Source organism: Pholcus phalangioides, unplaced genomic scaffold (genome assembly GCF_987345545.1).
Source record: "Pholcus phalangioides strain wild (caught in Gottingen) unplaced genomic scaffold, Ppha-v1.0 ptg000007l_1, whole genome shotgun sequence".
Taxonomy (NCBI): domain Eukaryota; kingdom Metazoa; phylum Arthropoda; class Arachnida; order Araneae; family Pholcidae; genus Pholcus; species Pholcus phalangioides.
Window position 1 is genome coordinate 59,384,320 of NW_028301600.1, and position 26,988 is coordinate 59,411,307.

Consider the following 26,988-nt stretch of genomic DNA (forward strand, 5'->3'; position numbering starts at 1 on the left):
ATCTTGTTTTGTTATTACAAAAATTACAAAAAAAAAAATATGCAGTTGGTATTTTTTGATTTCTTACCGTGACTGCGGGATCCAGAGTGACCGCACATGTCACAGGCAAATTATTAGCAGACTATTGGCATCTCTGGTGAAGAGTAGATGTTAGGGCGATAAATAACCAAACCACTTAGATACGCCGCAATAAGAATTTCCGTCAAGTATTTGTTTCAACTCAAATGTCGAAAGGAAGTCACACATACTGATAGGAATAGCTTGCGGGGGCGTGCGGATATTCGGTCTGTCTGAGCACATAACCTTATTTGGAATGAAGTTTCCGTTGACGAGTTTTTATTTTTAAATACAGTGTGTCAGCAAAAAAAAAAATCTGCTCAAATAACGAAAACATGTGGAATTTGAAAAATTCACTTTTTAAGGGATGAATAAATGGGAAGCTAGTTCACTATTTCAATAAAAAATCATTCAAAGAAATATCCCGTTTATTAAGGATTTTCTAGAAAGAAGGGAAACCTATGTATGTTCAGTTTTCTCAGGGAATTGTTTGTTTTCTTGGAACTTCTGTTAGTTGGGAAACAGTATCTGAGCGCGCCGTAATTACTGGAACTTCCAGCAGTAATCCAAATATAGAGCAACCCTTTTCCTGTATCTTAAGTAAAAGCTTTTCTTCCGACAAACACTCAGACATATCACACAATGCACACCTTTGTAAAAAAAGATATCTAAGATGTAATCGCTCAATGTTCAACAATTGGCTCGGAGTATAGAAGCTTGTCATTTTGGCGCCAACCACCGTCCTTTTACTTACAGGTAGTTGATGCGGAGATTGTCTTGCACAGGTAGCGAATGGATTTCGATGGGAAATGCTAAATGAGATGAAAGTGGAAAGTTCGCCAAAACTTTTGAGTGTCGTTTTGGCAAGTACGCCTAGACTCTAATGTTAGACGTATACTTGTTTGTTGCCTTACCTTGCGCGATCTTGGTTGAACCGGCCACACTGTTGTATGTGAAACATCAAATCTCCTCCACTTAAGTACTCCATCACGAAAAAGAGATGCGACTGCAAAACAAAAACAAAAATAATTTAAAAAAAAGTAAAAATGAGTGCTATTTTTGATTAGAATTCTTGAATAGGAAGATATATACAAACTCAATCGACCTGGAACGGTACGACTATTACGTTATTTCTCACTCAAATAACGTCATCAGCACCTAATGATGATGACTTGAAAATAGATATTCGTGCATACTCAAGATCCCAGAAAATAGCAGAGATGATTTGTGTGGAAAATAGAATGAGAGACATCCCTCTCTTCTATGCTTTAAGACAGCAAAAAAACTAAAAAATTGGAGAAGATTTACATCAACTAATTCATGAGAAATATATATATTTCTATGTCTATTCACGCTTAATAATGCTCCTGGCACAGTTCAATCGACCTTCAGAAAACATTAAATTGGATTTTTTAGCGTTTATAGTCGACAGCTCAGTTTTACGAACTAGTCCTCTTTTCTCGTACAATATGTCATTCTTTTGAACGTCTTTCTGATTTAGGAATTTTCAATTTCACGAATGAATTGTTCAAGTCCATTCGAGTCCGTAAAAACGAGCATGCGGAATGCGAGAATTTTTTGCCGAGTTCTGCCCTCAGGGCGATTGCTGCGGCTTACAGAAGGTCTGGCAGGCTGAAAATCTATGAAATGTGAACATCTCAAAGGCCATGTCACAATCGGGTAGAATCCGCTTTTTTAAACAAGTTAAGAATTTGGTACGTTAAGTGAATGGGCCAAGGAAAAATTTGTGAATTTGGAATATAGTAAGTCGTCACGAAATTTAAACGATTACGATTACGATGAAAATGAGAAGAGAATCGTCGCTTGTGAAGAAGGCCGGAGCAGATGATGACCAGCGGTGATTGGTCCAAACTCGAATGCAGCTTCGGTATTGGCTGGATCCGGTCCTAGATAGCGTGGATAATGCTGAAATGGAAAAATTTGAAGTAAAGAGGCTAGGAAAACCTAGCCGTTAGAGATGGGTTAGTGAAGAACAAAAAATTTGTAACAGATGAGTTAAGAATATAAATGAAGGATTTTTTTTTGAAATTATGAAGTTTTTTTGAAGAGTTTTTTTGAATTTTTTTAGGGAGAATAACTGAAAAAAAAAACAAAACGAGTGTCGACTATATTCACTCATACGAAATTATATTAAGCCGGGTTTTCTTAGAAGTAGAATTTCTGCGCCGTGTGCAGCGTGAAAACGCTGATTGGTTGAAAAACTCAAATTCGGGTTTTTTGACCAATCAGCGTTTTTCACGCTGCACGCGCTATAGAAACCTGCTCCTAGGAAAACATAGCTTTGAGGTACACATTATACGTTCGTATATATATAATATATGCAGGGTGGGCAAAAAGTCCGTAGAAACTTAATCATTTCATAAAAACTGGAAAAATAACCGAAATAAAAAACGGTTTGCAGGGTTAGCATCGTAGGTCATGGGAATATTTTTAAGACGGGGGGGGGCGCTCAAAAAACAGCCAATAGGTGGCGCTGACGTACACAAGTCAAAGGAAAGGTACGCAAATTACGAACGGAACTCCTCCTAATCGTTTATTACAGCAGTATGTGTTCCACATGACCACCACCACAGGGGATAACACATTGCAGGCGAGTCACAAATCCAGCAATGGCAGAGTGCAGCAGCTCCGGATGTATATATGACACCTCTCGGCAGATCGCATCTTTCAGTTCCGACAGATTGGATGGACCGGATCAATATACCCGGGATTTCAAATATCCCATAACCAGAAGTCTGCCGGTGTCATATCTGGAGAGCGAGGAGGATATGGGAACCTGCAACTCCTGCTAATGATTTTGTCTTCCCCGAACGTCTGTATCAGGAATGCCTTGACCGGAGTATCAGTGTGACTAGTTGCTCCATTTGCATAAACATGACGGTAGAAAGCGAATCTCTTTCACGCAAACATGGCAGAACCTTCTCGCGCAGAAGCGTTAAATAACGCTGCGCATTCACCGTAGCCGTTTTCCACACATTTACTGGGCACTCGTTTCAAAGAAGAAGGGTCCTATAATGAACGAACCTGTGAACCCACACCACACTGTCACTTTTGGGGAATGCAATGGTTTCTGCGTGTACTCACGTGGATTAGACGTCGTCCAGATGCGACAGTTATGGATATTAGCATCGCCATGAAGCGAAAAGTGAGCTTCATCTGTCCACAAGGTGTTAAAAACCCAGACGGGATTCTGTTCAATTTTGGAGAAAGTCCGACTCGCAAATGCTTCCCTCTGTACAGTATCCGCTGGTAAAAGTTCATGACACGACTGCAATCTGTATGGGTACAGATCAAGCATTTCATGAAGAATATTGCGTATCGAGGATGGTGGTAAGCCCAAGCGTCTGGCAGCTTTACGAGCACTGGTGGTCCCTGCAGCTGATTCGAACGCTACCGCTTCCATTTCGGCTGCAACACGTGGCGAACGTGCCTTCCTAAAACATGGTCGTCCGGCGCTTACATGATCCTCCAGCGTTCCAGTTTCCTCAAACCGCTAAACAAGCTTCCTTAAAAAATCAACATCTCAAAAAATAAATATCTTCGCAACATCCAGTTTTCTGTATATCTTGCATTTACAAGTGGAGAGCGACATCATGCCATATGTACAATTTTTATTTGAACCCATATGGATATTATTAATATCAATTACAACAAATGAATAATTTTTCATTTAGTTAGAATCGAATTATCAAGTCTTCCTGCAGACCACCTATGCTATCGTCGTGCACCAGAGGTGGTCCGCGAACCATAGGTTGAGAAATGCTGTCCTAGGTCAATCTACAGAAGAGCTTCTTTTGCTAAGCCACGACTGGGTACAGGGCGCTCATATCAAACTACGAAAGCTTCACTTGAAGCTTTTCATTTTCCAATATTTTTCACGAATTAATTGAAGTGATTGTTTTTAAATGTATTGTTTGATTAATGTTAGGTACGCTTATACTGTACAATTTTTTCTCTTTTCGTAAAATTTATCGAACATTACACATTGACGTTTCTATTAATACTGCGGCTATATACCTGTAAGACTGACTTCGTATTTTCTGTTGATCAATATCAGAATTTGAGCTAGTCTTTCACATAGTCTAAAAAAAAAACTTACTTCACTTTGGAATGTACAGAATAAAGTGCACAGGTAGGGATGACTAGAACCCATTGCTAAAACTTCTTTCTCAATCAATGTGCATTCGACATCGTTGTCTTCCTGAACTACATCTTTCTTAAGACATTTAATTGCGAAGTATTGCTTCTTCCCTTTGAGTTCTGCCAACATCACCTCAATGGAGAGAAAAAAAAATTATATAAGTATGGTAGAAATCAAAACAAGTGAATATCAGCACAGTTGACGTTCGGTTAAGTTGCAAACTCAAAAAGTGAGAAGCACATCGAAAATGAATTAAATATATTACTGCATTAATCGATATATATATATATATATGTGTGTGTGTTATATTCTCTCTCCCAAGGAATTTCAAAATTTCTGGTTTTTTTTTATGTGCTGTATTGTACTAATTTTTTTCAACTAAGTGTTCTTTCATCATTTCACCAGTCTAACGTATTCTGAATACAATATTTCTCATACTTCGTGGAATCATAATCATGCCAATATTATGCTAATATTCTATAAAATTTCACTAGACCTCACCAACTTGCTAGCCACTCTAATATAAGTTTATTGATAACTTTAAGAATATACAGTCGAACTTCGACAAGTCGGACAACTACATATTTGTAATTTTAATCTCCAGCACAATATATTTCCTATAAATCGAAGTTCTATAACTCGAAGCAATGTCAATTACTTTCTTTCATATCATGTACGGTCCGAATTTTATCGACAATTGTTAATCTTGGCCATTGCCCCCTTTAAGAGGAGGAAAAATGTCGGAGAAAAATATAATACGTGCGCATAAATATGCCTACATTTAAAAAAGCCCAAAAACAACACATATCTCCTTTACAACTAATCGAAACGCAATATGGCCTAGAATAATGCACATATCAATTTAGAAAATGAATCGAATATCAAAATGTTTGGAAACGTTTCGAGATATCGAAGTTTGGCTGTAGTAGGCTACAACCCAATTATTTTTATGAATAACACAAAACACGGCCTCTCTCATCAAGCAATAAGCAAAAAATTTGGTGAGTATTTATTTTAACTACTGTGATGCATACTTGAACTCACTTGGAATAGTTCCGAAAAGTATGCAAAAGTAAGAACTTGTCACAACATTTCATGGCTTTGGGCCCACTGGGGCTGTTAGCTCGACGATTGCAACAAAACCTTTTTTCATGGCATTTGCTACTTGAGAACGATTCAAAACTGTTTCGTACATAAACTCTCAACATAGAGTAACCTATAAACCTGTAAAGTCTGCCAAAAAAATGTTACTCTTTTCTTTATTTTCATCTTACAAACAAACCCTATTTTAATTAGGTTTTTCCCTAATCCATCTTATTCACCAAACCGAAAATTTTTTATTCCTTTTCACATCTTTTTTAATGCTTGTCATTCACTCAAACTGCTCACGTTGAGGCCAAAAAAATTATTGTCAACACATTTACGTTAGAATCAGAGCGATGCTCACAAGGAAATTAAACTCGTTCTCAAAATTTTATTATTTAAAAAATTCAAGGTATTTTTGATTACTTTCGGCTGAGTAAATATTCTCTTATACCGTTTTCTTTCTCTGTACTGTACTAAACTTCCCTATCAAAAGATATCAAGAGAATAAGAAGTCTTTTTTTTTATATGAGGACTTTTAAAAGCCCTTCCAAGTACCTTTTTCCCCCAGAAATTTAGTTTTCAATTTTTTTTCTCGAATTAGAAAATTGTGATTAAAAATTTACTTGAATTGATCTGTGGTTGAAAAAATTGGTTATTATCCATATCATATACATTCATGAAATATTAGAATGGCTAGATATATAATGGTATAAATGTCACTTACTTTGCCATAGCTACCTCGTCCGAGAACTTTGAGAAGATGAAAGTCTTCAATTGAATAATCTTTGCTGCTTTTGTCTAACGAACAACATATGATGCTTTGCTGCAAATTTGATGCAGAATTTTGGTAATCTTCCCATAAATCATCCAAAGATTGTTTGAAAACACTACCATTTACGTCATCGGTTTTCGTGGATATCGTGAGAGAATCTAATGTTCAACAATGAAATAGAGTATAAAATTTCCAATATCTGCTGTCGTCTATTAATTAAAAAAAACTACCTCTGAAAAATTAAAAATTTTAAATTACAGGTATTCACTGGAGAAGTAATTTCATTATCATACATTTCAAAAGTTATTCATAATCTTAGACCAACCTGCTATGTGAAAATTTGTAGAAGAAATACATTAAAAAAATCATTAACTTATTCGTTCCTTTTTAGTCCCACCACCAAGTGACACTGCCATTTGTTATTTCACTTTGAAAAATATGGACTTTATCATTCCTATACCAGTTTTCTTATAGTATCAATTTTTGGTGTGGTTTAGAGAATCTTTTAATAATTTGTTTAGAATACCGAGTCCTGTTACATAATTACAGCTGACTATTATTCTAGTTGATGATTGTAAAATTACACTAGTCAATAATTTTTAACTTTTTCTTATAACATAAGTGAAATAAGTTTTTTTAGACTAATTTTGGGGTGTTGAATGTAAAAAATCTCCATCACGTACAGTTTTTCTATATGTTTGATGGTCATTTTTTTGAAATACATATATACAATGATAAACTTGATCATCTTGAAAATATAAATAATTGGCATATTCTCTTAACAGTAAATACATTTATTACGATATACGTAAATACATTTATTACGATATACGTAAATACATTTATTACGATATACGTAAATACATTTATTACTATATACGTAAATACATTTATTACGATATACGTAAATACATTTATTACTATATACGTAAATACATTTATTACGATAATTACTTTATCATATTCATGCAGCGTTATATATGAAATAGCAAAAAAAAAAATTTTCTCATACACATACATATAATATCCATAGAGTGCACATGCATATACACAAAACGAAATTTATAGTCATTTTTCCAGGATTTTATAAAAATAATTCATTTCTTTCTGCAAAAAACAACAGTAATCACTTATCATTGAAGGTCATCACCTTCCTTGGTGTTCCCTAAAAATACCCTTCATTACAGATGTGAATGATTGCCATGCAGCGAATTCAATGTGAAAACAAAATCACTCGACAGTTTCCTTATATATTTGAGGACTTACAGCTACTCATTTTTAGTTTTGTCCCATTTAATTTCGGAAAAATTTCTTGTATGTGCGAGAAACCTGGACCAGATTTGTCCAGTCTTCATAATGTTTTCCATCAGCCCCAGGGTCGTGCACAGGATAGACTTAGGAGGAGTCGCAAATGGTTTGGGAGGGGGTCCACGAGGATTTTCTTCCACATAAGTTTTTATACAGTTATTAACACTCAAAAACATTCAGGTTACAGATATTCATTGAAATAGCTGATAAAGATATTTTATTAGTCTTTCCTATTTAGTCTTTCGATATTTTATTTTGTACAAAAATATTGAAAATGTTTTTAATTTTTGGTCGTCTTGGGAGAGGCATAAGCCCCCTTGCCCCCTGTGTACACCTCTGACCAGCCCCAATTTAATGTGAAGAAGTGGCAGCAAAGCATATAGCAAAATTTATTTGGAACATTAAATGCATCTGCAACATTGACTTGGACCCATTTTTTGACTAAAAAAGTTGTAAATATACATAAAACCTGCGTGTTTCTCTTTCAATTAAAAAAACGGAGAATCCGGTTGCAATTAGAGATAAAATCATGTTTAATGCTATGTACTGTGAAATGATACTAGAAATCATACTTACATTTTTTGCCATCTAAAACTTGGGGAATAGCATCACTGATTTTATCTCTAATTACAACCCGATTCATGTACATTGTACATTTTGAAAGATATTCAAAATTAAATACTATATAACAATAAAATTAAACGTGATGGCCATTTTTTAAGGTCAGATCTGGAATCAGCACTCAAAAAAATTGATTAAGAACAGCTAAATTTTTCCATGTTAGGAATACCCTTGTAGACTAGTGTTATTAAAGAAGTAAGTTCAATACAAATAACGCTCTGTATTATAAAAACTTTCATAACTACAGTAGTAAGAAAATCCAGAGCTCTTATTGATGCCATGTAAGAACATCAGTGAAAATATTTTCATCATTCCGAATAAATGATGTTCAATATACAAGTCTTCTATTGTTTTTTTTTTTAAAAAGTTGATCAGCATCTCAATGTTCCATATTGGAGGCTTTCTTAATAGACTACTTTCCCGTTTACGAAAATTTTTAGAAATGTAAAACATGATTAATCCTTACGTTGAAAGTGTTTTTACAATGAACAGAGCTGCGGGGTAAATTTATTTCTCTTAAACCATGCCAACGCAACTTTTCAATCCAATTAGGTTTTCGTAACAAGTGCTCTTTGGCATTTGGCGCGAAACCAAGCCAATTTCCGTGATGAAGTGCATTAGAGAATTAAACGGTTCCCGCGTTGGAGCCTTCTGTTGCTTCAATCAACTCAATGGATCCCTAAGTCTGTGTTTGTCCCGTTTTATCATTGTGTACTAGCTTATGTCAAGCCCATTCATTGACATTCTCGAATCGGATTGTTTTCCGAATATGTTGGAAACAGGTTCTTTTCACCCTAAAAAAATAGGAATGAGAAGAATGAATGACATGAAGAATTTGTGTACGAGTAAATACTACGCTTAGAATAGTAAATACTATGATAGAGTAGTACGCTAATATTACGTTTTTGGGTGGGGAAAACATTCCAGTTGCCTAGAGGGTCATCGATTGAAGATCATCGTGGATAATTGTAATTAAGCATAAAAAAAAAGATAAGCGTTTACAATTCTCGTAACATTGTTCAGCGGCAGTCAAGAAATCAAACAGTTAAGAAATATGTTGGGAATCCTTTTACCCTTTCGGTACCACATTACGAAAAAATGAAATAATTATCATTAAAAAATATTTTTAGGTCATTTAGTTCTGCATAAAAACCAAAAAAATAATTCTTTCAAAAAATTATTTAGTACACAACGAATTAATCAACCTAGTACTTGAAAGTTCCGTCAGCACTATACGCTTACAATAAAAAATACCAATTCAAATATGTTGAATAATACATAATAATGAATATTTATTATTGACCAACAAAAATGTCATAATTTGTTCTATACATTTTGTAAAAGCAGTATTTTACTGCATTACACGAAAGTATGATGCAGTTAACACTTTACGGGGACAAAACACCTAACTGAATTTAATTAATTAACATATTCAAAAAACTAGTCCCACACCTGTGCTGTCATCTGGTAATTGTATACAGCCTTTTATACTTCGAAACACCAACAACCAACAGAGTATGTAAGGGATGTTACTCGGGTTAAAAGTTGATGGTATATATACTTTAAAGTACCGTCGGTACTAAAAGGGTTAAGAACAGTTCACTCAAGGTCATCAAAAATTGTCATTACCCCCCCCCCCTCTCCCCATTCGAGATTTAGTTAGGCCTTACTTGGAACATGCAGTGCAGTTTTGGAAGCCCTACAGCGTTCACTTGATCAAAGGTGTACAAAAACTTATGAAGAGATTAGGTTTCCTCTCCCGGTATGTCGTACTTAAAATGCTACCGGAAATTTCCCAAGAATCCAAACTTTTTTCCCAGGATCCCGAATGAATAAGGTTGAACCAGATCACATATTTCTGTACTGAATTAGAGACACGCCTCTATGAAATTTTTATCACTAGAAGCCTACATTGTAGAAGCTGCAATTGATAAGTTTTTAATAAAATTAATCTTATTAATATGTATAAATAAGTTATTAAATTAATGAATTACGCACAGAACATTTAATCCTTTAAGCGGTATTAACGAGATATCTCGCCTCTTTAAATGCTCTTCTTATTTTAGCATTGACAAGCCCAGACATTGTGCAAAGTTTATTTCTCAGTGAAACACTTTTCTCTATAGGTCTACTCCCCTTAGTTTGCACACCTACTACTACTTAACCATACATGCACCTCGTACACATTCCTCTGAGGAATTTCTAACGAATCGTACATGTCGGAATGTGCGTTCTGAGTGTATGCGTGGCCCTAACGTATTTATGTTGTGAGAGTTGCGATTGTTTCGTGTTCTTGCTGTGCAGCCATCTGGCTTCCATATTTTGAAGCGAAGATGGTAAATAATTGAACTTTCTCGTTATGTTAATGTCATGTTGGAGGTAGTTTGCACCTGCTGAAAATCGGAAAAAATCCTCTACTTCATTAGAAAATATATAACATTTTAGAGATATTTTTAGTGATTTTTCTGTTGTGGTGCTTAATAATAGGGTTAATAATTAATTTTCAAGAAAAAATTAATTTTTGATTAATTTCAATATTTCAACCGGGAGTAGTCAAATATGTTTAAATTAACAGAGAGAGAGAGAGAGAGAGAAATTGATTAAAATAGCATATATATAAGGTGTTTTCTTTATGATAATTATTATAAAACAATTTAAATATTTTTAATGCTTGATCATCTTTGGGCGGGGGCTAGTTCCCTGTGATCCCCTTCTTCCCTGCGTACGCTTCTGCGTTCTCTTGCACCCTTGCGTACACGCCAGTATTCGAGACAGTAGTTTTAAAACTTCTGTCACCAATTTCTCACTTACACTGATAGATACATAAGGTGGATATGTTATTGTTGTATTCGCCCAGTGTATAAAATGCACAATTTCACGGAAAGTCTTGTGTTATGACAACATTTTAATTACCAACTTAACCGTACATGCACCTCGTAAACATTCCTATAGGGAATTTCTAGTGAGTTGTTACATGCAGGAACGTGTTGCTTTAACGTTACTTATTTGTGATGTTAGAGTTATGTTTGTTATGTGTTATAATGGTGCTGCCATCTTTCACATATTTTGAAGTGAAAATGCCTGAATTTTCATGTTATGGAAGTATTGTGTTGAAGGTCTACCTGCTCTCCGTGCAGAGACTTTTCCAAATGGGTAACCGACCCGCATTCGTGCCTCGAAGCGGCAACATTTATTGTACGAGTACGGGAGAGTCATTCCTTCCAACTGGCTGAGTAAACACAATTACAGTAATCCTTGTCACGAAGCAATACTATTTAGAAAGTTTTGGATACACTTTTGGGGGAGCTGGAATTCAATGAAATGCTTTTTGAAAAATAAAAATTACCTATTACAGCTCAAAGAAAGAGTTTATTAAGAGTTAATAATAAGAATTTATTACCTATTAAAGTTTGAAGAAAGACAGTTCATTTGTTCTACAAATATTAAAAATCACGTCAAAAAAAAATTTCTGTAGTTTAAGTTAATTTTTTCTAGTGAAATCTTTTTATAAAACTATATTATTTGCAGAATTGTTTACGTTGCGATAACTCATCTAATTAATAAGAACATTACAGTACAAGGCCGTAGTGGAGGGGGGGAGAGACTTGGGGGTCTGGTTCCCCCGAAATTTGAGAAAATTACCGAAAAAAGGGGGAAAAGATGGCCTGGCAGTCCAGTGGTTAGGGAGCTAGCTTCTGACTGTGCAGGTCTGGGTTCGAATCCCGGTTTGGGCATGAATGTCTACTAACCCACTAACAATTTCCCTGGACAGATCGTAAAGATCTCTTGGGAATACGTGATGATCGCGTTATTATTAAATAAAAAAAATCTATTGTTCTATCCCTTCGGTCCCCCTCCGACCGAAATTTCTGGAACCGGCCCTCTTATAAGTAGTAGTGTATTAGTTTGATTTTGATAATTGATTAACCGCACCAATTACTAAATAACATTTTAGGCTTATCCATGAACCAAAAGCAACCGAACCAATACATTCGCCCTCCCCTCCTTCCTAGACACGTTGACATGTACTGGTCAAGCTTTGGTGAAAAGAGAATAAATTATTTCTACAAATCAATATGTTAGTAGTCATTCACCTACTTTTTTAATGAAAAATTAATAAACGAATAATTATTGATATTAATTAATGAACAGTACAACCTCGATTTTCCGTGAGAGGATTAATCGTGCACCGAAAATTGCAATTTCATGCTTTTTGTGATGACATCAAACATTTACATTTCGTAGAACTGGATTTCTTTATTCTTTTATCGAACCACACCCCCCCCCCCCACTATTTTAAGAGCTTGAACTCACCTGTCAACGCGTTAAAACGGCAGCAGCCCCCACGTGTACGCATAAGAACCGGACGTTGTCCTGCACACAAGAATGGTGTAACTTCAGATGCGGTCACGTGACCGCGTGGCTGATCTGCTGGACTAGCGATATTCCTTTTTTGTGTCATGTTCGTAGTACATTTTATAACTGTGCAGAATGGCTGACAGTGACAGGAAAAGAATAACAGCATTTTCGGTTATCAGTGATCCCCTTCTCTAACATTTGCCCAGATAAATACAAATACAAAATACAACGCCACAACAGGCAAAATGCCCAACGAGGTGGCTGATAAAAAGATGCCCATAAAAATATGGATGTCATATATTTCAAAAATACAGTAACCCTAATAAAAATGCAATTAACACAAATTATAAACAATATATACACATGATAAAATATTATACAACGCCCATAAAGAATACTTATGGTTGTCTTATTCTAAGAATGGATAGCTTCTCGATTTACCCCAACATGTTTATCGTATTTCTTTTTAAACGTGTCAATTATGTTACAATTTACTACCTCCGGGGGTAAGCTATTCCATTTATTAACAACCCTATTAGAGAAAAATTCCCTGCGACACCATAACCTTGCATTGTCCCTCACCAATCGATACTGGTGTCCCCTTGTAAAAGCAGTCGATTGGCGGTGTACTAAAAGTTCATGGTCCATCCTATCCATCTCATTGAAAATTTTGAACACTTCGATCCTATCTCCTCGACACCTGCGTTCATCCAATGTAAACATATTCAAAAAATGAAGTCTCTCTTCATAACTCAAGCCCTGTGTGCCAATAAGGAGACGCGTAGCTCTTCTCTGCACCCCTTCAACCAAGTCTATGTCCCTCTGTAGGTATGGTCTCCAAAACCTTACAGCATACTCCAGTTCGGGACGAACTAAGCCTCGAAAAAGCGGAAGAATGACTTTAGGAGAACGAGAAGAGACCTTTTTGAAAATGAGATCAAGCATTCTATTCGCTTTTTTGACCACCTCTGAACAATGTTCGGAAAACCTAAGTCGCTCGTCAAGGAGAATTCCCAAATCGGTGACCCTAGTCGCATCCGGGATAGTGACACCATTCAACTCGTAAGAGAACCGTGGGTTGTTCGAACCAAAATGAGCGACCATGCACTTATCAACGCTATACGTCATGCTCCATTCATTTGCCCATGCTGCAATCCTGTTTAAGTTGGTCTGGAGAAACTCCCTATCGCTTTCATTCCCGATTACCCCCATTAGCTTCACATCATCTGCGAATTTGCTAGTAATCCCATCGATACCCTGATCGAGTTCATCGATAAAAAGTGAAAAAAGTATGGGGCCAAGGACACTTCCCTGAGGAACTCCACTTGTGACGTCTGTCCAACCAGAGAATTCTCCGTTCACCATAACTCGTTGCGACCTATCTCTTAACCACGATTCAATCCAATGCAGCAAGTTGCCCCCAATTCCAATCTCGTGTAAACGCTTCAAGAGTTTGCCATGTTGGACCCGATCGAATGCCTTCTGGAAATCAAGGCAAACAACGTCGACATTTTTGCTCTTACCCAAAGCCTTAGTCACGTGATCGTAGAAGCAAAGATAATCGAGGTTCTGCATTTCTGCCATCAATAGGACCCAGGTATATTAGTAGGGGTGACTATCCTTCAATAGGCGTTATTTGTTATTAGATTTTTTTGCACGGATAATATGAATATATGCAGTGGATAGTCATTTTAAATGGGTATACGATACATAAATATTTTTTTCCAATTTTGTAATTTTAAATTATTTTTTACTCCCGGTGGTTTAACCGTGTTCTTCGTTTATCCATGTTCACCTTCCCCCTTCCCCCCCATTAGCCCGGATGATAGAGGTTCCACTGTATCAATAACTTAAGTACTGGTAATTTTTCTGTAATTAAATGTCTTTAAATTTTCTTAAATTACTTATACGTCAGCAGTAACCTAATCCCGGGATTGAGCACTCTAATTTCCGCTTTCCCGGGATTGAAGAAAAACCCGGGAAACATTAATCCCTAGACGAGATCATTGACGAGCATGCGGAGTAAAAACTATATAGATTATAGAAATTTTTTTGAGTTTTCCCTTTGCAGAAATCAGACGCTGCGCTCGAACCCATCAGGACACCCTGTATATCCAAGGAAATATCCATGGCAAAATTATTTGTTGTGTATAATCACATATAAAAAATAAAAACTTGTCTGGGGAATTACTACTTATTTTTCTAGAAATCAGTTTTGAAGCAGTAAATATTCTCGACGACCAACACTAACTCTTCAAGTTGTTCACTCTCAATTCCTCGCGTCTTTATCTCGTCATCCTCAAATAGGTTACGGACATATCAATTCCAGTAAGGCTTCGAGAAGCCTAAAAGCAAAAAAAATAATAATAATAAATGGCTTCTTGCCAATACAGGAAGTGTTTTAGATTGACAGGCAGAGTGTTTGTTGGAGCCATATAAAGTTCTCTTGGAAAAAAAAAAAACCCTTTTCACCTTAACTGCTAATCAAAATCTTCCAAAAGTTCAATACACTCTTTTGTAATATACAGTATATATGCAGTACGTTCAAATGTGACATGCATAGGCGTACGCAGAATTTTCTCAAGGGGGGTTTCAATTTTTTTTCTTCTCAAGGGGGAGTTTTCAAATTTTTTTTTGTTCTCAAGGAGGCGTTTTAACGATTTTTCCTGCAAAATAACACTGTAATCTCGGCTTGCCCCCCCCCCCCCGCCCTTTGCGAACGCCAATGGTTACATGTACCGGATATTTCATGAGAATTATGAAGGCATATTGCGTCCGAAAGGAATGAAATGCGGTTCATTCTAGATTTCAAATAAACTATGAGAAAAATGATTAGCAAAAAGGGAAAAATTCAGGTCATAGAAACTTTACACATATCATTTTCTTACTAAGTCACATGAATTCAAGGTAACAACTATTCAACTTTGTAAAGCAAGATTTTATCTGTTTATAGATAGCAATCAAAAGTAAAAGCAAACTGCACATTTTACCCTTAATTTTCCATTTTGTAACTAATTAAAAAATCCACTCTACATAATTAAATTGCTGTGTTGATGAATTGTTTCAACTGAAACTATGCTAACATCTCCAATTTGCATCCGTTTTTGCAATAAAAAAAGTTCGATAAGTTTTTATGTTTGTGAACAAACATAATGGAGGGTTAATTTTTGCGTTAGTTTACACTTTTATGGTGGAATCGCATCTAATTATGAGGTAATATTTTTTGATAGATATTTTTTTCAACAGCCTTGTACATTCTGTAAGAATGTATGCTTTTTTGCGATGCTCCCCCCTCCGAAGTATATAAAATCGATCTCAAGGGATCCCCAAAAATGTTTGGGCCCCGGGACACTAAAATTGTTTATGTATCTCAGTTAGAAGGACGGGTAACTTGAAACATCTTTTTTATACAGCTTTTCATAAGCATTTTCATTATTTAAGGGCAGCCACGTTAACACTATTTGAACATTGTTACATAAAAAACACACGTAATCGATGTTTATTACGATTCTATCAATACGAGGGCGGGGTACTCTTGAGCATAGGGGGGGGGCGGTGTGGCTGCACCTGTCGCACATAGTCTAAGGGCGGCTCGACAGTTAAGACATTATACCTACCTTTTTTAAGTAAAACTGCAAATTTTTTCATAATTTATGCTTTCATAATTTTTTACGGTAAAAATTTCCAAAGAAAATCCGTGAAGAGAAATGGTCCCACGACCACTATTGAACGGTTGCTGACCACTGCTCAGTGTTTCTAACAGTCAAAGTATTTTTCAACTAGATTCTTCGTCAAAAACACACATTTAGAAACCATTCCTTAAAAACCAGAATTAATTTTAGCTATTATTATAGTGTAAGTGACTATAAATAATTGATCAAATCCCAAAATATAATGTTTTGCAAGTTGTCTTCAATATCCAATGGCTTCAGTTGTCAATATCATTCTCTAACAGCTGAAGTTGATAGGGCCGTTGGAATTCCGAAATGTTTTCGTTTTGCATGCCCGTCATTCCAATTTCTTTTCCGGAAAAACGAAAAAAGTTCAAAATTACGACAGCACTTATTTCTTTAGCATAGGTCAGCACGAAATGTGAAATAGCATTCACTATTTTTGTACCGATTTCTGTTTATAGATTTTTTATTAATAACATTGACTGACTAAAAATTCTGATCTTCTGCGTAGTACCAAATAAGAAAGACCTCGACAATACAAACTGGACATTTACAGGAGCCTTGACTTTCCTAACTCTCAATTTCATTTAATTTTTCATTTATTAGTTTAGGGGCCGTTCAAGTATTACGTAAGCAAATTTTTAGCCATTTTTGACCCCCCCCCCCCTGTCAGCAAAATTTCGTCATCAGCTCTGCCCCTCTGAATCCTAACTCACATTTTCATAAAGGGTGGTTGATGACGTAAGCATTATCCAAACCCCTCCCCCCTTGTCATCAAAAGTCAGCAAATCGGCAACCCCTCCGTCCACCATCGATGATGACGTAATACATGAACGGCCCCTTAATGAAAATTTATCGAAGTACTTTTTTCGAAGGAATTTACATAGATGTTTGAAAAGGATCCATATCATTGGGGAAAACAAAGCTAGACCACAACTACACAGGAAAATTTTTAAACAGATGATTTCTCATTAGCTTCCAGAGGCTATTTTTCCAACTAAATAAAAGAGATACTGTAACTAAAATGCGAAAAGATTAGATTTGGTTGTAAAACAACCAAAGTTAGCAACACTGTCGCTGATGTATATGAATGACAAATAAAAGGTAAAAGATGAGAAAAAAGACAGCTTACCTTCTAGTTTTGATACTCCGATATTATCGGTAGTAGACGGTGCTGTTTCTTTTTTATCGGATAAGATACTTTGCTCATTATTCGCATCTTTCTCCTTTTTTCTTTTCTTCTTTTTCACTTTATCAGTCGTCTCACCTTCTGTCGGAGGTTTCTTTTTCTTTTTGATTTTTTCGCATTCAACTTCAGACAATGACTTCTTCTTTTTTACTTTTGTCTCACTTGGAGCACTCACGTCAGACTTTACTTCTAGAGTATCGGTCTTAGAACTGTCTCCGAGACTGCTTTTTATAACGTTCCTAACAACATTAATCTCATTTTCATGCTTTTCAACAGTTCTTTTTGTTTTAGTACTAATTTCATTTGTAGACAGCAAACACTGATTTTCACCAATTAAAGCCTCGCCCCTTAAACTTCGGGTAACATTATCAGATGTCAACTCTGATTTGGAATCATCTTTACCATAAGTCGTCTCTTTCGAAACTCCTAATATTTCGGAATTTCCGTTTTCTTCACCCAAAATTTCAAGGTTTCTATTTAGAGTACTTTCAAATTCTTTTAATTGGTTGTTCGATTTGATGTTTTGAATTGGTTCGATCGTAGAAGTCTTTTTTCCTGCTGAAGGGAGATCGTTGATCTCTCTTCTTTTTTCTGCAGAATCATTAATAATTTTACAGTCATTCTTTTCAAACTGCTTCAAATCTTGACGATGTTCTATATTTTTACTATTTTCGATTTCTTCAACAGCGTTTTTGTTGGTTTTCCTGAGTTTCTGTTCATCGACTGTTTTTTTGTTTTTATCTACTCTTACTTTCATTTTTTCCAAACCACTGGCAGGTATTTCATTTGTTGTTACAGTCTGGCACTGTGTATCTTGGATCATTTTATTGTGAATATGTTTGGCGTTTCTTTGGGAGTTAACTTTATCCTTAGTAAGTTTTGCGAGACATTCTGGTATCTTACACGAATTCGTTTGTTGATCTACGACTTCTTTACTAGTTTTTACGGTTGTTTGGAATAATTCAGGAGTTGTTTTCTTTTTATTTATTTTCTCTTTTGTTTTCAACTCGGCATTCAAAATAGGGACAGCTTTGTCCGATTGAGGTTTTGCTCCTATTAACTCTTTTTGGGGCAATGTTTCCACTGTAGTTATATTTGTGGGTTTATTTCCTGAAATAGTATTAATTTCTTTTGTTTCATCAATAGCGGAGGGTGAGCTTTTATCAGTTTTTTCAGCAAAAATATTTTGACTTTTCTCTAACTCTGATGACGGATTTGGCGGATCTTGTTCAGATCTGCAGGCACCTCTCAAACATATATTTAATTTATCCTCGTCCATTTTTTCGAAATTCCCTTTGCTTTTCCTAAATTCTGTTTTTTCCTCCAATTTTATTATATTCTCATTGCGTGAAGCCAAAGTTTCTGCAGCATATGATTGGGATGCGACCTTCGTTGATTTTTCTTTTGTTTTCAAGTTTTCAATTTTTCCACAATCTTTCACTGATTTTAAGCTATCCCCCAATAACTTCCGTGTGTTGTGATCTTCTGGTTTATCTTCATATTTCTTTTTTGCTTCATAAACCTTGAGGTTATTGTCTTTTTTCTGGCCACTTTGCTCATTTGGTAACGACAATTTTTTTTTTACTTGCTTACTTTTTTTTGTTAAGTCAACAGAGTCCATAGAATTTGATTTAGATATATCGTGGCTTTCCGATGGTGTCTCATTCGATGTTTGAGAAATTGGCTCCTTGATTAGCAAATCAGCTGATTCTGAATTTTGATGTGGTGCATTTTCCGACCCATTAACCACAGAATTATAGTTTTTATCTTCTCTGCAGATATTTTCCTTTTGATGGGAATCGAATTTGGTTTCTGTGGCTACTGAAATTTTGTCAGTCTCATTCAATACATGAGAAGACAATGACTCAGAATCCATGCAGTTCGTTTTCTGTGAATTTGGCTTACTTGATATATCTAGTGCAGTTGTTTCTCTAGTTTTAGCTTTGATAGTTTTTGGTGCTGATGAGAATGGCAAAGGTGGTTTTCGAATCTTAGAGTCAGTAGGTTTGGGGCCAGCTCCAAAATTGCCTAAAGTAGATGATTTCTGTAGTTTATGACATTTTTCCGGACATGCCGTAGCTAGGGACGTAGTCGTGGATCTTCTAAGTTTATTTCCTTCACATGTATTTATTGTACTTTCAATTTTCTCATCTGAAGCACTTTTCAAACAAATTTTGCTACTTCCGTCTAAAATTTTTTCTGTCTTTACAGTTTGCGTTTCACCAGTGTTTAAATTGCTTGTACCAGAAAACGAAGATCTTTTAACTTTCATAGTATCAAGACTTTCTTTTGGCAATCCACTAAAATCAGAGCTTCGAGACTTTTGAATTGAAATTTTTCCATTTTCTTTGTCTGTAGTTTCTTTGCATGTAATCGCTGAGGCTTCTATAACTTCTACTTTATTGAATTTCGTGGTGCAACATTTTTCATCAACTAACTCGTCAAAAGCTGATAGAGTATTCGTGTTAGCATTAGAGTCAGACATTGGTTCTCTTTTACTTGCTGTAACTGATTTTGCGCTCGAATTTTCTTGATGGGTCAAGTTTGAATCTCGTTGAGAAATAGATAGGATTTCTGTGAAAGGAATTTTCAATTCACTGGTATTTCTAGAGATCGAATTTTGATCAATTTGATTACTAATAGATATTTTCTTAGTCTGAGTACTGTTTTTCAAATCCGAAATTATTGTCTCATCCTGAATGACCTGTTGTAGCATATTTGAGTTATTTTCTGGTGCTGAAGTTTGGATAGATTCAATTGGTAAAGATAGCATTGAAACTGATTCAGTTTTTGCCTTTTCTGCTTGTTTTTCAACCTTTAGTGATGGTGCTAGCTCATTTTTTGCCGTGGTAATTTTTTTCCTCTTCACTTTTGGTTTAGTTCCGGTTGGAGGTGTTTTTATGTTACTTTTAAAGGTACTTTCTCCTACATCGCTTTTCGAGACGGTTTCATTTTTATTTCCAACATGATTTCTATGAGAATGACTTTCCAAATTTTCTTCTATTTCATGAGCTTCAACCGGCATTTCTATTAAATTAGTTGTTTTAGTGTCTGAATGTTGAAGCATCACATTTGTTTCATGGAACTGCTCGTTAGAAACATAACTTTTTAGATTGCTTTGATCTAGGTAGTCCCGAGTTTCCACTCTATCCTCTCTAGACGTACCGATAGAAATCAAACTTGAAAGTGCCTGCAGAGTACTCAGTTGTTCACATCCTATTTCATTCTGTTTTTCTATACGGATGGCTTCTTCACCATTAGAACATTCAATACATTTTACAGTATTTTCAGCTTTGATGATTTCTTTTAGTGTATTTTTATTAGAATGACTGTCAGGTTCCTTGTCCGAATATGTTCGATTATTTGTTTCTTGAGAAAAATTGCTCTCACAAGCAAGTGCTTCCTTTCTTTTGCCCAACAAATCCTCAGTTAAAATATTTTCACGCATACTGCTAGAACTAGATTTTTGTTCAGTTACCTTTTTGTCTTCGTCTATATTTTCTGACAAGGGTGAAGATGAGTTCAATTGGTCCTTTTTTACAGTTCTTACTCGCTTTTCAATGTATATTAATTTTAAACCAGAATTCGTACTGCATGTCTTTTCGGTTTTTCCATCATTGGAAGTTGTTTTATCGCTCGGCAGAACATACTTGTCGGAATTTATCCGAACTCTCCGTTTGGTCATTGAAGCTTCATCAGCACAGCATGGTATTTCGTCTGTTTGAGACGATTTTTTATCTGCCATCAGAACTGCGTTGTCAAACTCGTTCAAATAGGCAGATAAATTTGCAGTACTGTCCTCATTATCCAAGTGGACGCCTTCATCAACAGATGGTGCTCGATCGTTATCATAGGAGTGTTCTTGGTCGATTGAATGAGGAATTTCGTTTTCTTTGTTGCCATGATTACTTATGAAGTTGTCATTTGAAGCTTCACCTGACTTTTGTCTTGAACGACGAGATCCGCGGAAACTTCCTATGCCTGAGTCATTAGATCGCACAGAGTCTCGTTTATGACTTCCTCGATCGTCAAAAAATTCGTCGTCAAGAGGCTCACCCTTTGCCCAAGAGTTCAGCAAACTTCGTACTTTAGATGGATCTAAATCCTCCCGTTCAAGGAATTTTATAAGTGGACGGTCTCTTGTTATTGGGCGATATTGTAGTCTCTGTCTATCTTCTCTTGGCCGTGGTTGATAATTTGTTAAAGATGGCCTTTCAATTACAACTGGACGATATATACTGGGAATCGATATTTCTCTTTTGAGGAGACTTCTTGGAGTACCTGACAATATTGCCTTTGTTGATGTCATGGGTGCATTCATCGTAATAGACCGAGATGTTGTTTTGTTTATACTGTTGAGAGGAAAGTGAGCTCTAGTACTTTGAGTATGCACATCATTCGATCTTGTCATCATCGAAATAGACTCCGTTGATAAGAAGTGGTGCTTGCTAAGATCGTTTGATGTACGTACCAATGTACGTATGATGTTATCTCTTCTAGACATAGCTGGTGACATAGGTGACACACGATCTGCAGTATAATACTGAGAGCCGCTGCTACAACGGGAAGACTGAAAAGGTGATGAACATGGAGACGGGCTCCCAGTTTTAGGAGGCAAATATAAAGACAATGACGGAGAAGAACCAGCATCATATATGGTAGTTGCGGATAGGTCAGGTTTACTATATCTCCCACGCAAGCTGCTATTTGTACTCGATATCGGTCGAAAGCGATGACTGGAAGGCATAGTTCTTCTCCCGAGTGACGAACTCGAATAATAAGATCGTGAAGATGTGTCAAATGACATTTTACTCAAGTAATAATTTGTATTAATGACCCATTATATTAATTTCAAAGTAAAGGCTCAAGAAAAAAGTTATGAAGACACAATATATTCACGGAGCTTAGTTCGTGTGGTCGATAAAAATTTTTGACTGCAAATGAATCACCAAATTTCAAGTAACAAAATTTCACTTTCTTATATGCAATTTATAGTTCCACAGCGAATCAAGGCACAAAAATTGAATCATCTCTTTTACAGAATAGTAACTTGAAAGACCTTACGTATATTGACGTCCTGTGAAAATTCTGTTCACAATGCATTATACCTGGTAAGCGAAAAGAATGAAGTTTCCACAAAAGTTCGAGAAATGATGAGCGAGAGATAAATCCAACAAGTTTCAGACCGGAGATGTGATATAACCTATCGCAATAATTTCTAAATCATATTCAGAACCCGGCACATAAATTCTTGTTGCACGTTCCAAATGATCAGTCAAAACTTTTCGTGGACAGTAACCTGCGGGAGCTATAAGGTAAATGAGTGCAGATGACAGTGAAGTCCAAAACAAACCTCCCCACTTCTCTTTTTTACCTATTCTCGTTCCTCAGTCAGCGGTGAAGTCATTTTGCCTCTTCGCTCAGTTCTGCTCACAGAAACGATGGGATTTTTGGAAGCTTGCCTTCACAAGCATCTCGAAGACATAGCCTGGCACTGCCGCGTAGTGTGTGGGGGTGGCTGAAGTATGTGACGTACTGGAAAGACGGCTGCGACCAGACACTCTGTGTTTTAATTAGCTTGAATATAACATTGTAATTAGCTTGAATATAATATTGTAATTAGCATGAATATAACATTGTAATTAGCTTGAATATAATATTGTAATTAGCATGAATATAACATTGTAATTAGCTTGAATATAACATTGTAATTAGCATGAATATAACATTGTAATTAGCATGAATATAACATTGTAATTAGCTTGAATATAATATTGTAATTAGCATGAATATAACATTGTAATTAGCATGAATATAACATTGTAATTAGCTTGAATATAACATTGTAATTATTATCTGAGTAATTTAAATAATATATGAATCAATTATATATAATATTTGAGTGAAATACGTTATTAAATGAATTTTGGTTGAAATAAGTGAATAAAGCACTACATCAAGATGGTAGTATACATTTTAAAACAAGAACTAAAATGAAAAGAGAGAAGAAAATATGAGCTTTTGATGCAAATACACCACTCAAAACAATTAGGAGGGATCATCATCAACTATTTTCAATCCACTGCTGGATGAAGATCTCCTCTAATTTTTCCCATTTTACTCTGTCTGATGCTTTTGCCATCCAGTTGAATCCAGCCACTTTTCGAATCTCGTCAATCCATCTTGCGTGGGGATGTCTTCTCGGACGTTTAACACCACGGGGCTACCAATCTAGAATACGTGTGATCCATCTGTTGTCCTGTCTTCTTGCAATATGTCTAGCCCATTTCCATTTTAAACGTTTGATTCTTTCCATGATACCATATACCTTTGTGTGGCTTCTTATCCTAGTGATTCGTTTTCTGTTTCTCCTTGTGATGCCTAATTGAAAGATATGTTATTTATTAAATTCATTTATTTAAATTTATTAAATTAATTTATTTAAATTTATTAAATTCATTTATTTAAATTTATTAAATTCATTTATTTAAATTTATTAAGTTCATTTATTTAAATTTATTAAATTCATTTATTTAAATTTATAAATTTATTTATTTAAATTCATTAAAATTTAGTTGATTGTTAACTTTGTGACACAGCTATTTTTGAATGCCTTTGTTAATATTTTATCAATTAAAATGTTTAAAAATCACAATTGAATGAAAAAATATATTTTCCCTAAGTGTTTTGAGTATTGTATAAAAAAAGAGCAAACCGTTTGCATATTAAAACCGTACAATATTTCGTTCAAAAACGAGGAATATCTCGTGATTTATTGTTTAAAAAAATTAAGAAGGCTTTATTAAGCTTGTCAAATGTTTCGGAGAGGCGAGAATAATAATAATAATAATCAAAAAATAATTTACTCTTACGCGTATTTTTTCGTCACCCGAGAAAAAAACTTTCAACCTTACAAAAACAGTTAACTTCTTTACATACAGGCTTTTGGCATCAAATTTGGCCAATGTGCAGTTAAATTAGCAGATATAAATCTCAAACAGTGGTATTATTGTTAACATATAGGTCTAGGAAATGAAAAAAATATGAGAAGAACGGGGTTTCCATTCTTCCCCCCCCCCTCTACTATTAATAATATTTATGCTATTTATGTAATACTATTTTTTTTTTCTCATCAAACCGTAGCGAGGGAAAAAAGGAAAATAGTTACAGCTGAGGTAAAGGGAAAAGAAACATTTTTCGTTTACAAGGTTGTCAATGAAAAGTCTCGAGAGAGGAGGGAGAGTATGTAATATGGAAGAGTATATGGAAGAAATGTATTTCTTCCATATATATTAGCCCCTGTAAATTAAGGGATTAAACCGGAGGTTGAGGTTGATAACCACTGTTTGGCTTTCTCTTTCAACTCATATAAACAAACTTAGTCTATCGACATTGGGTAATTTACTCCCATCTGCCATGTGTGAAGACATTCCAGAATTTAATTTTTTTTTTTTTACAGAGTCTCATCTATCTCAGCGATATCTGTCTTCCCCAAAGAGATGCTAGTTTCAAAAAGACACTTTTAACAAAGCTGACGAGCTTATTTCTAACCCATGAAAGTGCCGAAGCTTTTAACTTTACTCGGTCAATCTTCAGGCAGAAGAACTTTGAACCACTTGCCTGCTAGGCGGCGCATTGTTTTTGGTGATCTACACTCTACAGTATTTTTTGATGCCGTGAGGGCACGTGGATTTTCAAAATGTACAATATGTACGTCCAATAAGAAAAATACCTTTTTTCATTTATACCCAATAAATAAAAAGTAAACAGTCGGCGTATTGATAGGAAAACAGAAAATAAAAGCAATAGTTTCAACATGAAAAATGATTAGCTTCGAATGACCATATTCAAACTAATGAAGTGCTGCTTTTCTTCCCATCAACTTCTTTCGATATACCTGATAGAAATGGTATTGTATTGTAGGGAAGACTGAGGCTGGTTGGCAACAGTTTGTGGTTTATTATTTTTCAGGGCAAGTGTGGTTTAGTTATGATAATTTTGATTGTGTCTCTAATCCTGTCTTGATTTTTTTCTCTTTAAACTAAATTATTTGTTCTCTTTTTTTACAACTCTAACCTTCTAATGTAAGATCACAAACGTAGATATTTCAAATTAAAGAAAAAAATCTTAGGTGGATATAGTCATTAGTAGGTAGGCTATGAACAAATGGCGTTGAATGAGGTAACTAAGAAGAACAAGGTAACACACAATTACCTGACTACTGTTAATTAGAGCACGAATACTTAGTGAACATTTCATAGTATTCGTTCTCACCGTTAGATGAACACGAGAACTTGAGCGGAGGAACTTTAATGACTACGTTCTATAATCTATAATTTATACCAAAACTTCATCTTTGTTTTTGAGCCAAGCCAAGTACTTTCCCCCTTTTCTCCATCGGTTTACATAAAATTCACCGCCAACGATTTGCCGCTAAGAAAATTCACCGCAAGGAAAATTCACTGACCAGCAATTCATCGACGGAAAATTCACTGCTAGGAAAATTCACCAACCAGCAATTCACCGATCAACAATTCATCGACAACAGTTCGTCATGAAGCTAGCGAGTGAATGAGTGGGCGAGTGGCTAAGTGAGCGAGAGAGTGAGTGAGCGAGTAGGTGAGTAAGCGACTGAGTGAGTGAGCGAGTGAGTGGTGTGGTGAGTGAATGAGTAACGAACGAGCTACTGAGTCCGAGTGTGGAAGAGTGAGGGAGTGATCGAGTGAGCTACGGAGTTGTGTTTCCGTGATTGAGTGGGCGAGCCAGTAAAATAGTGAGCGAATATGGGCGAGTGAGCAAGGAAGTGGACAAGTGAGCGAATGAACCAGCGAGTGGGTGTGTGAATGAGTGAGCGAGCGATCGAGCTACTGAGTCCGTGAGCGGGTAAATGAGCGACTGGGTAAGTGAGCGAGTCGTTGAGCGGGTAAATGAGCGAGTGGGTAAGTGAGCGAGTGGGTAAGTGAGCGAGTCGTTGAGCGAGTGAACAGGCGTTTGTGGGCGAATGAGCGGGGGAGCGAACTACTGAGTCCATGAGCGGATGAGTAAAAGATAAAAGGTAGCCTGAGCTTCTTATTGTTTAAAGTCATACTTGAGTTCAAAAAGTGTGTGAAGTTATCTCCTTTTAAACATTCAATTCTTGCACATAAAACCTCTTGGGTGACAAAAAACATTTTCGAAAACTGACTCATGAAACTAGAGCTTCAAAAAACGAAATAAAAAAACAGCACTCCTTTTTGGGTAATGTTATAGGAGATATAATTTTCGATAAACTTTTCATTATATGTTTAATTGGTATATATAACTTTCATTCAAAACATACAGTACTTAATTAAGAATTTTCAACATAATTTTCATCACTTACATATTTATAATTAAAGGGTTTCTCGCTCACCCACCCACTCCACCACTCACTCACCCGCTCACGGAGTCAGCAGCTCGCTCTCCCACTCATTCGCCCACGAACTCACTCACTCGCCCACGAACTCACTCACTCACTCACTCGCCCACTCATCCACTCGCCAACTCACTCACTAGCCCGCCCGCTCACTCACTCTTCCACTCGAAGACTCACTCGCTCCCTCTCTCACCCGCTCACGGACTCCATTTTTTTCCTTTATATTCACATATATTACTTATCACATTGTGTGTTTTTAATCTTTAAGAAATACATGTATTCAAATTTTGAAATCGGGTGATTCTCTCTGAGTCACCCTGTATAAATAAGTATTAACTTAATATATTGATTATTAGTTATTATTAA

The 26,988-nt window shown here is 35.8% G+C and overlaps 1 protein-coding gene across 1 annotated transcript in view; it reads right to left on the minus strand.

Moving 5' to 3' along the window:
- The window catches only part of LOC149085563 (uncharacterized), a 47,629-nt gene extending 24,989 nt beyond the window's left edge, over window positions 1-22,640 (minus strand). Inside the window, exons 1-4 of the mRNA XM_089233660.1 lie at window positions 17,172-22,640; window positions 6,030-6,235; window positions 4,178-4,351; window positions 972-1,063 (exon numbers count right to left, since the gene is read on the minus strand). Of these exons, the coding sequence (XP_089089786.1) occupies window positions 972-1,063; window positions 4,178-4,351; window positions 6,030-6,235; window positions 17,172-22,035 (5,336 nt within the window). The 5' untranslated portion in view covers window positions 22,036-22,640. The remainder of the gene's footprint in view (window positions 1-971; window positions 1,064-4,177; window positions 4,352-6,029; window positions 6,236-17,171) is intronic.
- Window positions 22,641-26,988: the final 4,348 nt, after the last annotated feature.